Source organism: Syzygium oleosum, unplaced genomic scaffold (assembly GCF_021117445.2).
Source record: "Syzygium oleosum isolate NSW1041296 unplaced genomic scaffold, Sole_v2.1 Sole_v2.14, whole genome shotgun sequence".
NCBI classification, from domain to species: domain Eukaryota; kingdom Viridiplantae; phylum Streptophyta; class Magnoliopsida; order Myrtales; family Myrtaceae; genus Syzygium; species Syzygium oleosum.
Genome location: NW_026607498.1, coordinates 7,606,816 through 7,618,187, shown reverse-complemented (window position 1 = coordinate 7,618,187; position 11,372 = coordinate 7,606,816). Strand labels below are relative to the sequence as shown.

The 11,372-nt window shown below is 41.1% G+C and overlaps 1 protein-coding gene and 1 non-coding gene across 2 annotated transcripts; one reads left to right on the top strand and one right to left on the bottom strand.

Annotated features, from left to right (window-relative positions):
- Positions 1 to 360: 360 nt before the first annotated feature.
- Positions 361 to 431, bottom strand: TRNAG-CCC (transfer RNA glycine (anticodon CCC)). Its single transcript has one exon. It is a non-coding gene; the product is annotated as a tRNA-Gly (tRNA).
- A 9,646-nt stretch (positions 432 to 10,077) lies between these two features.
- LOC130139848 (uncharacterized mitochondrial protein AtMg00810-like) lies at positions 10,078 to 11,049 on the top strand. The gene has a single exon (XM_056317640.1). The coding sequence runs from the start codon at positions 10,078 to 10,080 to the stop codon at positions 11,047 to 11,049; it is 972 nt and encodes a 323-aa protein (XP_056173615.1).
- Positions 11,050 to 11,372: the final 323 nt, after the last annotated feature.

Genomic DNA, 11,372 nt, shown 5'->3' with positions numbered 1-11,372 from the left:
TTTTGCCATTAGGCATTGTTTAGGAGAATTAATTATGAAAATATTTTCTACGACCATGAAAATATTGTGTAGGCCTTGACTAGCAAAGAAATATATATAATGACATTTTCGTATAAATACCTGAATTTGTTAGATAATATCCTTTGCCCATTCATGCGAAAAAGGAGAAGGAGAATGTGGATTTTTTTTTTTTGGGCAGTTGCCATCCAATTTATAAAGGAAAATTATATGCTTTAGATAAAAGGACAAAAACCATTCCAAATTATTCATGGGAAAATCTGACTGAAAAGGAAAGAAAAAATTTACAAAATTGGATTAAAAAAAAAAAAAAAAAAAACGAAAAAGGGAAAATGAGAGATCTGCGCATCCGGGGAATCGAACCCCGGTCAGTACCGTGGGAGGGTACTATGATACCACTACACTAGATGCGCTGGTCGCTGACTATCCTACTTATAAATAATATTTGTAAGAATTTGAAAATCTCTTTACTTAGTCTTCATTGTAGTAGCTTTATCTCCCATTGCACTTAATCATAGTTGCAATATTTTTCACGAGGCAAAAGCCCCCATTAAAAGTATATACCGACTAAGAGTTATTTTCAATTTCCTCTTGAGATAAGATTGGTCAATTCCTCTTCCCCGTCCTTAATCGATTGATGTTTGCATATTTTAGATGTTATTCATATCACAAGCGTATCAGTTTGAAATTTTTCGCGATATTAATTTTTTAAAAAAATCAAATTATTAATTTTCTGCGAAACGAAGGCGTTTCGCACGATTGTTCGACCAAGCACCACGTGTCGAATTTGGAAGGATGATCGTTTGCTTTATGTTGCCGTGGAGCCCACGGGATCCGACGGTCTATATCCCATCATGGCGCAGAATACGTCCTCCGTTCTAAACCGATTTTCGTTTTCTGTTCTTCGCACCCTCCTCCTATTTCGTCAGACAGAAACGTTCCCCAACGCAAATTCAGGCCGCTCCTTCCCGGCGAGCCAACAGCGACGGAAAATGGCAGAGAGCACCCACAGCTGCGGCGGCGGCGGCGACGACAACCGCAATAGCAGCGACGACAACAACGGCCCCAACAACGGCGGCGCCATCGTCCCCCGCGACGCTATCGACCAAGTCGCCGGCTGGGTCAGTGCCGCCGTCGTCTCCGCCTTCTTCTCCTCCCTCGAGCGCTTCTCCTGCGTCGACGTCTCCACCGCCAACCCCGACGACGACAGCGACGACGAGGACGGATCCGCCGCCCCGGCCGAGGCTCGTCCTCCCCCCGGTTCGGCAGCGACGTCGCCAAGGCCTCCGTCTGATCGGTCTGGGTAAATTCGTGGGTGGGGTTCCTTCGATCGCTCGACGTTGCGTCGAACCGATCGCCCCTTGTTTATAGGTTTTCTGCTGTTCGAATGGGCGTTTCGTAGATCGCCCACGTTTGCTTTTTTTCGGTCGCCCATGTTAATGTGATTGGATTTTTCACGATATAGTATGTAATTGCCTTTATATTCATAATTTGAGCTCCTAATTCTCTCTTTCTCTCTCTCTCTCTCTCTCTCTCTCTCTCTCTCTCGCGATGTTGCATCATTGCTGTGTTCTTGCAATCGTCAACGGGGTTGAACCTCCATACACTCGCAATTTCTGTGTGTTTGTTCATACTTCATTAAGAAAGAAAATGCTCGGAATGTCCTTGCTTTACAGGAACATTGACAAAACGGAATAGACCCCATTAACTTGTCTGCATTGCCCAGGAGTTTGATCTATCTCTTTTCAAAAAAGCGGGTTCTGTTGGGCGGTACAACGCGACTGCCTCTTGTAACGATATTGAACCTTCTTTCTCTTGCTGGTTTGAACACTTTGTCCCTAATGGCGTGTGATCTGCTGACCCTTTTGTTCATAAATTTTGTAAGAGAGAGGCTTACTTGGATAGAGAGGATTTATCTGCATGGGCTATGAGAGTTAGAGCTTATCTAAAATCTAATCTAAGATGAAAGGCAATCACCTCGTTTGTTTATGGACATGTTGCTACATAAGTATCTAAAATTTATGCGCATAGTAATTAGTAATTTGATGCTAAATTGAGGGATCCTGAAGTTGACCACTGGGCTGTGAAATGTCATGATGCAGTACTATATCGGCAATCTGATATTGGGGTTGAAGTTATTTTGACTACTTACTTGGCAGTGAAATGTCATGACGCAGTAGCATATCAGCAATCTGATATGGAGGTTGAAGTTCTCTTTTGAACAAATAAGTAGTAATTCATGCCCTATAATCAATTTTCCTACAGAAAGTAGAATGGTACTCATAAGGACTTGAGCAGTTGCATAACCTGTAACTATGGTGCCAATCTTGTGATTCTGGAAGAAAAGGAACGATTGTCATGAAACCAATCTTCGCAGGCGTGAGACTTTGCTGTCTGTTCTCTTTAGGCATTTTCGTTTACCAAGGGTCCATGACTCCATGCTGCATGGAGTTGCTGTTTCATACGCATAAGCAAATTCTGGCTCTTTCAGTATGTATTATAACTTCTTGGATACGATTCGCTGTTGTATGTGCCGCATGCATTTGCATTTGTATTTCTACAGTATTCTTGTTTAAGAGATATGAGAAATGGAATTTTCCTTGGATAGAAATGCTGCAAAAGGAAAAGGAAAAAAAATAGAAAGAATAGAGAGAAATTAGTGAGAAATAGTCATGGACTCTCCTACTAATGAGATGAAGGCTTCGAGCATTGAACTGAAAAGACCGACTGGATGTATATTCGATCCAGTTTTTTCTCAACATTTGTCACTTTAGGAAAACTAAGAGGTTTTTCCATCAGTATCTCTACCTTACTTTTACAAAATAGGACTGGTGAAAAAGCATTGCCTCGACTCTGCTCAATCTCCATTTTCCTTCCAACAGAGCAGCATATATACACATCTCCGAATGATATAGAGCTTCGCTCTCTTCTCCTTCAAAGCCCCGCCGGTCGACCCCGGAACTTTGCCCTGCTTGTGCGGCGTGGCGTCGGATGATTCCATGCTTCCAGTTCTTTCCCCTTTTAACTTTTACGACATGGGCTTCGACCTGGTGGCCTTGTTTTATAGGAGCTGCCCTCCCTGATGGAATCTTTTGTAGGAGTAACTACTGCAATGTCCTCCAGATATTTTCATTTGAGGTCAGTAAAATAATTGAAGAACAGCGAGGCCTGAGGTGACCTATAAATGCTCAAAGCTATTCCAGTCAAACTAGTTTTTGGCTGCTTCCTGTTTGTGGTCTTCCGCTCCCCTGGGTCTAATGTCCATGCTTCCAGGTTGCTTGTCCCCATCAGCCCAACTGTATCAGCTTTCTGCTTCCCATAATTATTGCCAAAAGGACAAAATGCTCATCCAGAATTCCAGACGATACAAATCCCTTTGGAGGTTGAGAAAATATTTAGTGATTTCATATCATCATGTCATCGTCCTACGTGGCATGCGTGAACCATTTAAAATTCGACACGTGTGCGATGACATGGAATTAAAAAATTGGATTCGGAACCTCTCTTTCTTTTCTCTCTCTCCTTTTAAGAAGACTAACACACGCAACATTAATTGCCTTCTTTCTCTTCCCTTTTGTAAAAGAACTATGTTCCAGATGAGGAGGTCCTCCTTCTCTTTCTCAAATTTCAAATTTCACTCCCTCTCTCTGCGTCCGAAGACACACTCTCTCGCCTTCGGCTCCGGCACGTCGCCTCCGCCGTCGCCGCCACGAGCCCCATTGCTGCTGGGTTTGAAGCTCGTATCCGCCTCTGGCACTTCGGCTCAAATCCGCATCCGGCACGTTGTGACTCTTTTTCTCGTGGGTTTTGGCTTCCAAAACTAGGTGTGACTTCTCCTTCAAAACCATGGAATCTTGCACTCCATGGATGAGGCCTTCAGGCTCTCGGTGTTGCATTTCGGGGTTTCTTGAGGTTTCGCAGACTTGTGAGGGAATATCTCTATTTTTTTTTTCTTTTTTACAAGGGTATAAAAAGTCTGCTTCTGTATGTGGGCATTTGGCCTTCTTGGGGGCTCAAAAATTGTGTCTTTATTGGCAAAATCAAGAAGGAGATTCGTTTATGAGAGGGAATGAAGATTCGTAGTAGTGAACTGAAGATAGAATATGTCTTTCGTTTTATATTATGTTGATGGAACCCAATGGTTTAGGTGGCGGGATCTTTGGAGGCATTGGTCCAGGAATGCTAGGTCTAGAAATGCCTCTGCATCAGCAACAGAAGCCCCCAAATGCCCAAAACCCTCACTCCTTGCACCAATAGGTGGTTCGAGGGGTCACAGTGGGCAAGGACACGAAGAAGAAAACGCTCACAACGAGAGGACATCTTCGCGCAAAAGGCCGAGGAAATGCCTACTCTCGCTCTCTATGGCACTCCTGCGGCAACTGAGCGGCGAGGTGACAAGCATGATGCAAGACGGCAACAGGAGTCTGGGAGAAGAAGCCGTAGATGAAGGCGAAGGTGTTGTAGCCGGAGGAGCAGCAAGTGAGCTACCAGCTGCAAGCGTTCGAGCTCGAAAAGGCAGCGGCTGAAGTGGGTGAAGTTCAGCAACAAGAAGGAAAGGGAAATGGAGAGAGCCAAGCTCGAGACCGAGAGAATGGTGCTTCTCATCTTCCAGAAGCTCAAATTGCTCGATCCTCAACAGGAACAGCAACATTCATTCAACAAATGGAGTGAACCGTCCTCGATTACAGGATAATTTTTACATTATCTAAGATAGAGTAGAAACAACGAATTGATTATTCTTCAGAAATGTAGTTGTGATCTCAGTTTTTCTATATGAATTCAATTGTGTAGCTGTTTTCTTTAAAATCCTTTTCTTTACAACCTTATTACATGGTCGGTTGCTTCACTTAGCATAGACATGCGACTACCTATATGGTACGATGTTTGCCAGAGTGATATATATCTCTAGTTGCAAATGTATATACAGTCAGTCACATTCAAGGTACTTTTGATGTTGTAACAATTTGAGTAACCATCTCAATTTAGTACTTTGATGGCCAACTCTAACTCTTCAAGATGCTGAGCATAATCAGTAGTTATGAATCCTTTTTCTGGTAAGCTCTAACTTTGAGCATAACTAATAGTTATGAATCTTTTTTCTGGTAAGCTATGTCCCAGCTCAATAAACCAAAAGTTGAAAATGGAAAAAAGGGGCCATGAAAATATGCTTCCTTGTAGGTGAAACATGATAGAGATAGAAGGACAATTTTCTGGCAAAATGAAGTGGAGATGATGTTGGTTTGTTCAGGTCACAAGCATTGGTGCTGAAATGGGCTATCCATCACGCTCCTGGTTTAGTTTATAGCAAGAATTCTGTTGTAGCAGCTAAATTTGAAGCAGCAATTTCTGATTTATGCTTATATAAGTCATGCTTGACATATACAATGCCAAAGTTTCATAAACTTCAAAATTTATGACTTCAAAATCGAAATACCAATCTAACGATTTGTACAGATGCCTGTGCACGCATAGAACTACTGTTGTTTCCGTAGTTGCACCATGCATGTCCATCATATCTTCAGCTTGTTGCGATCCCCAACTGAAGCTAGACATTGACAGTGATAAGAGTGTCAGTTGTTGCAGCAGTGTGCGCGCATGGCCTTCCGTTGCATCTCTGCCTTCTCTATTTTCTCAAGCATATTTCAAGGGCTTTGTAATATTAAAATAGCTAAAACGAGTCTTGATTCACCGAGTTAACCAGAATTTGGTTCTATCTTGGCATTCGGGAACAACATCGGTCTTCTTTTGCACAGTTCATGCTCTTCTTTCTTGATTTTGCCAATAAAGACACAATTTTTGAGCCCCCAAGAAGGCCAAATGCCCACATACAGAAGCAGACTTTTTATACCCTTGTAAAAAAGAAAAAAAAACAGAGATATTCCCTCACAAGTCAGCGAAACCTCAAGAAACCCCGAAATGCAACACCGAGAGCCTGAAGGCCTCATCCATGGAGTGCAAGATTCCATGGTTTTGAAGGAGAAGTCACACCTAGTTTTGGAAGCCAAAACCCACGAGAAAAAGAGTCACAACGTGCCGGATGCGGATTTGAGCCGAAGTGCCAGAGGCGGATACGAGCTTCAAACCCAGTAGCAATGGGGCTCGTGGCGGCGACGGCGGAGGCGACGTGCCGGAGCCGAAGGCGAGAGAGTGTGTCTTCGGACGCAGAGAGAGGGAGTGAAATTTGAGAGAGAGAAGGAGGACCTCCTCATCTGGAACATAGTTCTTTTACAAAAGGGAAGAGAAAGAAGGCAATTAATGTTGCGTGTGTCAGTCTTCTTCAAAGGAGAGAGAGAAAAGAAAGAGAGGTTCCGAATCCAATTTTTTAATTCCATGTCATCGCACACGTGTCGAATTTTAAATGGTTCACGCATGCCACGTAGGACGATGACGTGGTGGTATGCAACCACTAAATATTTTCTCCCTTTGGAGGGAGGTCGGTTCAAACTTATAACTGCTGCGTCATTAATCTGCAAGAACCTGAACTTAGGCTGACTGAAGATGGGACTGACTTCGATGGGCCCCTTTGATATTTCAACCATTGGTTCTCTGAGTATCCTCGTCGCTCGACAGAAGTTTCTATAGTCATATTGATCATATGGCAATTTCTCTATTCGCAGTGCTCAGGAGGTTATTATGGAGATGGTGGTGCTGCTTGTTTGCCTGGCATTGTTTTGGATTTGTCCGAACCGTCTTGGTTCTGTTGAAATAATAATTGTTTATTTTTCTGCACGTTTAGCTGATTTGTTTCTCAGTTGTCCTAGTCTTTAGGGGTTAGTGGAGTAATTGATTTATGCAGATTATGGGTTGTCATGGGTCCAATTTTGGTGGTGTTTCTGTTATGTATTTGCCTATTTAAAGGCTTCAAAATTCTGAATGAGATATAAGATTCAGCCTCATCTCTCATCTCTTATAGATATTTTCATACCTCTGTTTTATTGTTTTCGATTCTACAGTGGTATCAGAGCCTTGAGACCCTGAGAATGAAAACGTGAGGCAGCAACAAATTTCTTTCATCTATTTTGTCATTTACCCAATGGCCACAGATTCCAATTTTGTGCAAGCAGCCATCCCATGCTTTGATGGTTACTATGACCATTGGAGCGTGCTAATGGAGAATTTTTTTACGGTCAAAGGAGTATTGGCCAGTCGTCAAATCTGGAATTCAAGAGCCACCAGCAAGCACGGCTTTGACAGATTCCCAAAAAGCAGAACTGGAAGCTAGAAAGCTAAAGGACCCGAAGACAAAAAATTATCTCTTTCAGGCTATTATTGATCGTCCCATCTTGGAAACTATTCTTTTCAAAGAAACTTCCAAGGATATTTGGGCTTCTATGAAGAAGAAATATCAAGGCTCTGTTTGGGTGAAGCGTGCATAGCTTCAAGCCTTGAGAAGGGATTTTGAGACACTAGTGATGAAGGATGGAGAGATCAGCAACAAGATGCGATTCCATGGCGAGAAGATGGACGACGTCACCATTGTGGAGAAGATTTTGCGTTCCCTAACACCAAAGTTCAATTATGTCGTCTGCTCAATTGAAGAGTCGAAAGACATAGATGCACTCTCTCTTGATGAATTACAAAGCTCCTTATTGGTCCATGAACAGAAGATCAACAGTAGAGGAGCAAGTGTTGAAGGCTTCTACCAATACTCATTCCAACAATTTCAGAGGAAGGGGTAGAGGTAGAGGTAGAGGAAGGGGAGATCGAGGAAATAGAGATGTCAGCAGGAATTTCAAAGCCAATAATGACCAATCTCAAGGCAAAGGCAGAGGATGGGATCTTGACAAATCCAAGGTAGAGTGCTTTAGGTGTCATAAATTTGGTCATTATGCATTTGAATGTTATACTAAACCGCCTAATGATAAAGAAAAGGAAGAGAATTCAAATTTTGTCAAAAAGAAGGAAACAGAAATGTTGTTCATGGTTATTCAAGATGAAAAGAAACCGAGTCAAATATTTGGTATGTGGATGTAGGCGTCAAATATTTGGTATGTGGATGTAGGCTGCAATAACCATATGAGTGGAAGTAAGTCTTCTTTTTCTTATCTAAATGAAGATTTTCATTCTACTGTGAGTTTTGGTGATCATTCTACTGTGAAAGTGATGGGAAAAGGTGATATTAAGATAAGAACCAAGAATGGTTTTGTGGAAACGATCTCTAATGTGTTGTATGTTCCTGACCTGAAAAGTAACTTATTGAGTGCTGGTCAATTACAAGAAAAATGGTTATGTTATCACTATTAAGAAGGGTGCTTATGAAATTTATGATTCTATTAGAGGTACTATTGTAGTTGTTCAGATGAGTTCAAACAGATTATTTCCATTAAAGATTGAAAGTATTCAATCTTGTCTGATGGCTAAAATGAAAGATCCCTCATGGTTGTGGCATTTTCGCTATGGCCACTTGAGTTTTGGTGGATTGAAGATCCTCCAACAGAAAAAACATGGTGATAGGTCTTCCTCAAATTACTACTCCTTCCCAAGTATGTGAAGAATGTGTTGTTAACAAACAACATCGTTCTCAATTTCCCAAAGGGAAGTCATGGAGAGTAAAGGATGTTTTGCAGCTAGTGCATTAGGACATTTGTGGTCTAATAAATCCATCTTCTAATGGAGGTAAAAGATACTTAATTACCTTCATTGATGATTTTTCCAGAAAAACTTGGATTTATTTTTTACAGGAAAAATCAGAAGCTTTCTCTACATTTAAAAGCTTCAAAGCTCTTGTAGAAAATGAAGCAGGAAAGACCATTAAGACCACCCTTCGAACAGATCATGGTGACGAATATTGCTCAAAAGAATTTGAAGTTTTTTGTGTAGAGCATGGCATTTGAAGAGAGCTTACAGCCGCATATACACCACAATAAAATGGTGTATCTGAGAGGAAAAATAAAACCATTCTCAACATGGTGAGAAGCTTGTTGGCACGAGGAAGAGTTCCAAAGATTTTTTGGCCGGAAGCAGTAAACTGGAGTATTTATGTTTTGAACAGAAGTTCAACTTTTGCTATTCAAAAGATGACACCAGAAGAAGCTTGGAGTGGGAGAAGACCAGCTGTAGATCACTTCAGAATCTTTGGATGTATCGCGTATGCCCATGTCCCAGATGAGAAAAAGGAAGAAACTTGATGATAAGGCTGAAAAATGTGTCTTTCTTAGTGTAAGTGAAGCATCCAAAGCATATAAATTTTTCAATCCACTGACAAAGAAGATTGTGACCAGCAGGGATGGTATTTTTGATGAAGAGAACACTTGGGATTGGAATAGGCAGCAGCCTACCCAAGTCCTTTATGACAATAATGCTGAATAAGAGCAAATTTCAGCACCTTGTATGGCCGAAAATTCATCAAATATAACTTCTACAGCCGCTGAAGTCAATGAAGAAGAAGCTCAATCTCTTCGCCGTGTTAGAAGAAGGCCTACTTGGATGGAAGAATATGAGGTAACTAGAATTGAAGATCCAATTACTCACTTTGCTTTATTTTCAGACCGTGACCCTACAACTTTTGAGAGTGCTGTCAAAGAAGAAAAATGGCGAAAAGCGATGGATGATGATATTGATGCCATTGAAAGAAATGATACTTGGGAGCTATCCAACCTTCCGAATGGACACAAAACCATTGGTGTAAAGCGGGTCTTCAAAACAAAGCTGAAAGAAAATAGTGAAGCTGACAAGCACAAGGCATGCTTGATAGCTAAGGGATACAAACAGCAATACGAGATCGATTATACAGAAGTTTGTTCTCCAGTTGCAAAACATGACAGAATCAGATTAGTGGTTGCATTGGCGGCACAGAATTCTTGGCCTATTTTCCAGCTAGATGTAAAATCGCCATTCTTGCATGGGTACTTGGAGGAATAGGTATTTGTTGAACAATCCCCTGGTTATGTCAAGATTGGAAATGAGCATAAAGTTTTCAAATTGAAGAAAGCCCTTTATAGGCTAAAACAAGCCCCTCGGGCTTGGTATAGTCACATTGAGAATTATTTTCTTAAAGTTGATTTTTCGAAATGTCCCTATGAGCATACACTTTTTGTTAAGATTGGAGATAAAGAGAAAATGCTCATTGTCTACTTGTATGTTGATGATCTTATATTTACTGGAAATTGTGATGCCATGTTTAAAGAATTCAAGAAGTCTATGATGGATGAGTTTGAAATGTCTGATCTTGGTATAATGCATTACTTTCTTGGCATAGAAGTAGTACAATCAAGTGATGGGATCTTTATTTCTCAAAAGAAATATGTGGGAGAAATTTTGGATAGGTTTCAGATGAAGGATTGTAATCCTGTAAACACTCTAATTGAGTTTGGCTTAAAGCTACACAAAGATCACGAAGGGAAGAAGGTTGACAGCAAACTTTACAAACAAATTGTGGGCAGTTTGATGTATCTAACTGCAACAAGACCAGACATAATGTATTCTATGAGTTTAATCAACAGATATATAGAGAATCCTACAAAAATGCATTTGTTAGTTGCCAAGAGAATTCTTCGTTACTTGCAAGGAACTAGAGACTTTGGGCTATTTTACAATAAGGGTGAAAAGTCCAATGTGCTAGGGTTTACTGACAGTGATTATGCAGGAGATCAAGATGATAGGAGGAGCACTTCGGGTTATGCTTTTATGTTTGGTACAGGCGCTATTTCGTGGTCATCCAAGAAGCAACCAATTGTCATCTTGTCAAGTACAGAAGCTAAATTTGTTGCTGCTACAACTTGTGCTTCTCAAGCTATTTGGCCAAGGAGAATTCTTGAGGAGCTGCAATTCAAGCAACCGGGAGCTACTAAAATTTTTTGTGACAACAACTCAGCAATCAAACTCTCCAAGAATGGAAGAAGCAAGCACATTGATGTGAAATTTTATTTCTTGAGAGATCTTAGCAATGATGGAACAATTGATCTAATCTACTACAGGAGTGAAGATCAGGTTGATGATATATTCACCAAGGCCCTCAAGATGGAGTCGTTCGTGAAGCTCATAAGGAAACTAGGTATCTGCACGCTGAAAACAGTTAAAGTTTTAAACTGAATGTTAACAAACATCAATTTAAGGGAGGAATTGTTGAAACAATAATTGTTTCTTTTTCTACATGTTTAGCTGATTTGTTTCTCAGTTGTCCTAGTCTTTTTTTTTTTTTTTGATAACCAGGTGTCCGTGGCCGTGAGCAGAACTTAACCACGTGACGATCGTAGTCCTCGAGGGCTAGCGCCATCCCACCGCCACGACCCCAACTTAAATCACGATGCGATTGTCCTTGTCCTAGTCTTTAGGGGTTAGTGGAGTAATTAATTTATGCAGATCATAAGTTGTCATGGGTCCTATTTTGGTATTATTTCTGTTATGTATTTGTC

Bases quoted from the DNA above. Each gene is read 5' to 3' on its own strand.
- LOC130139848 (XM_056317640.1), top strand. From the start codon at position 10,078: ATGCTCATTGTCTACTTGTATGTTGATGATCTTATATTTACTGGAAAT.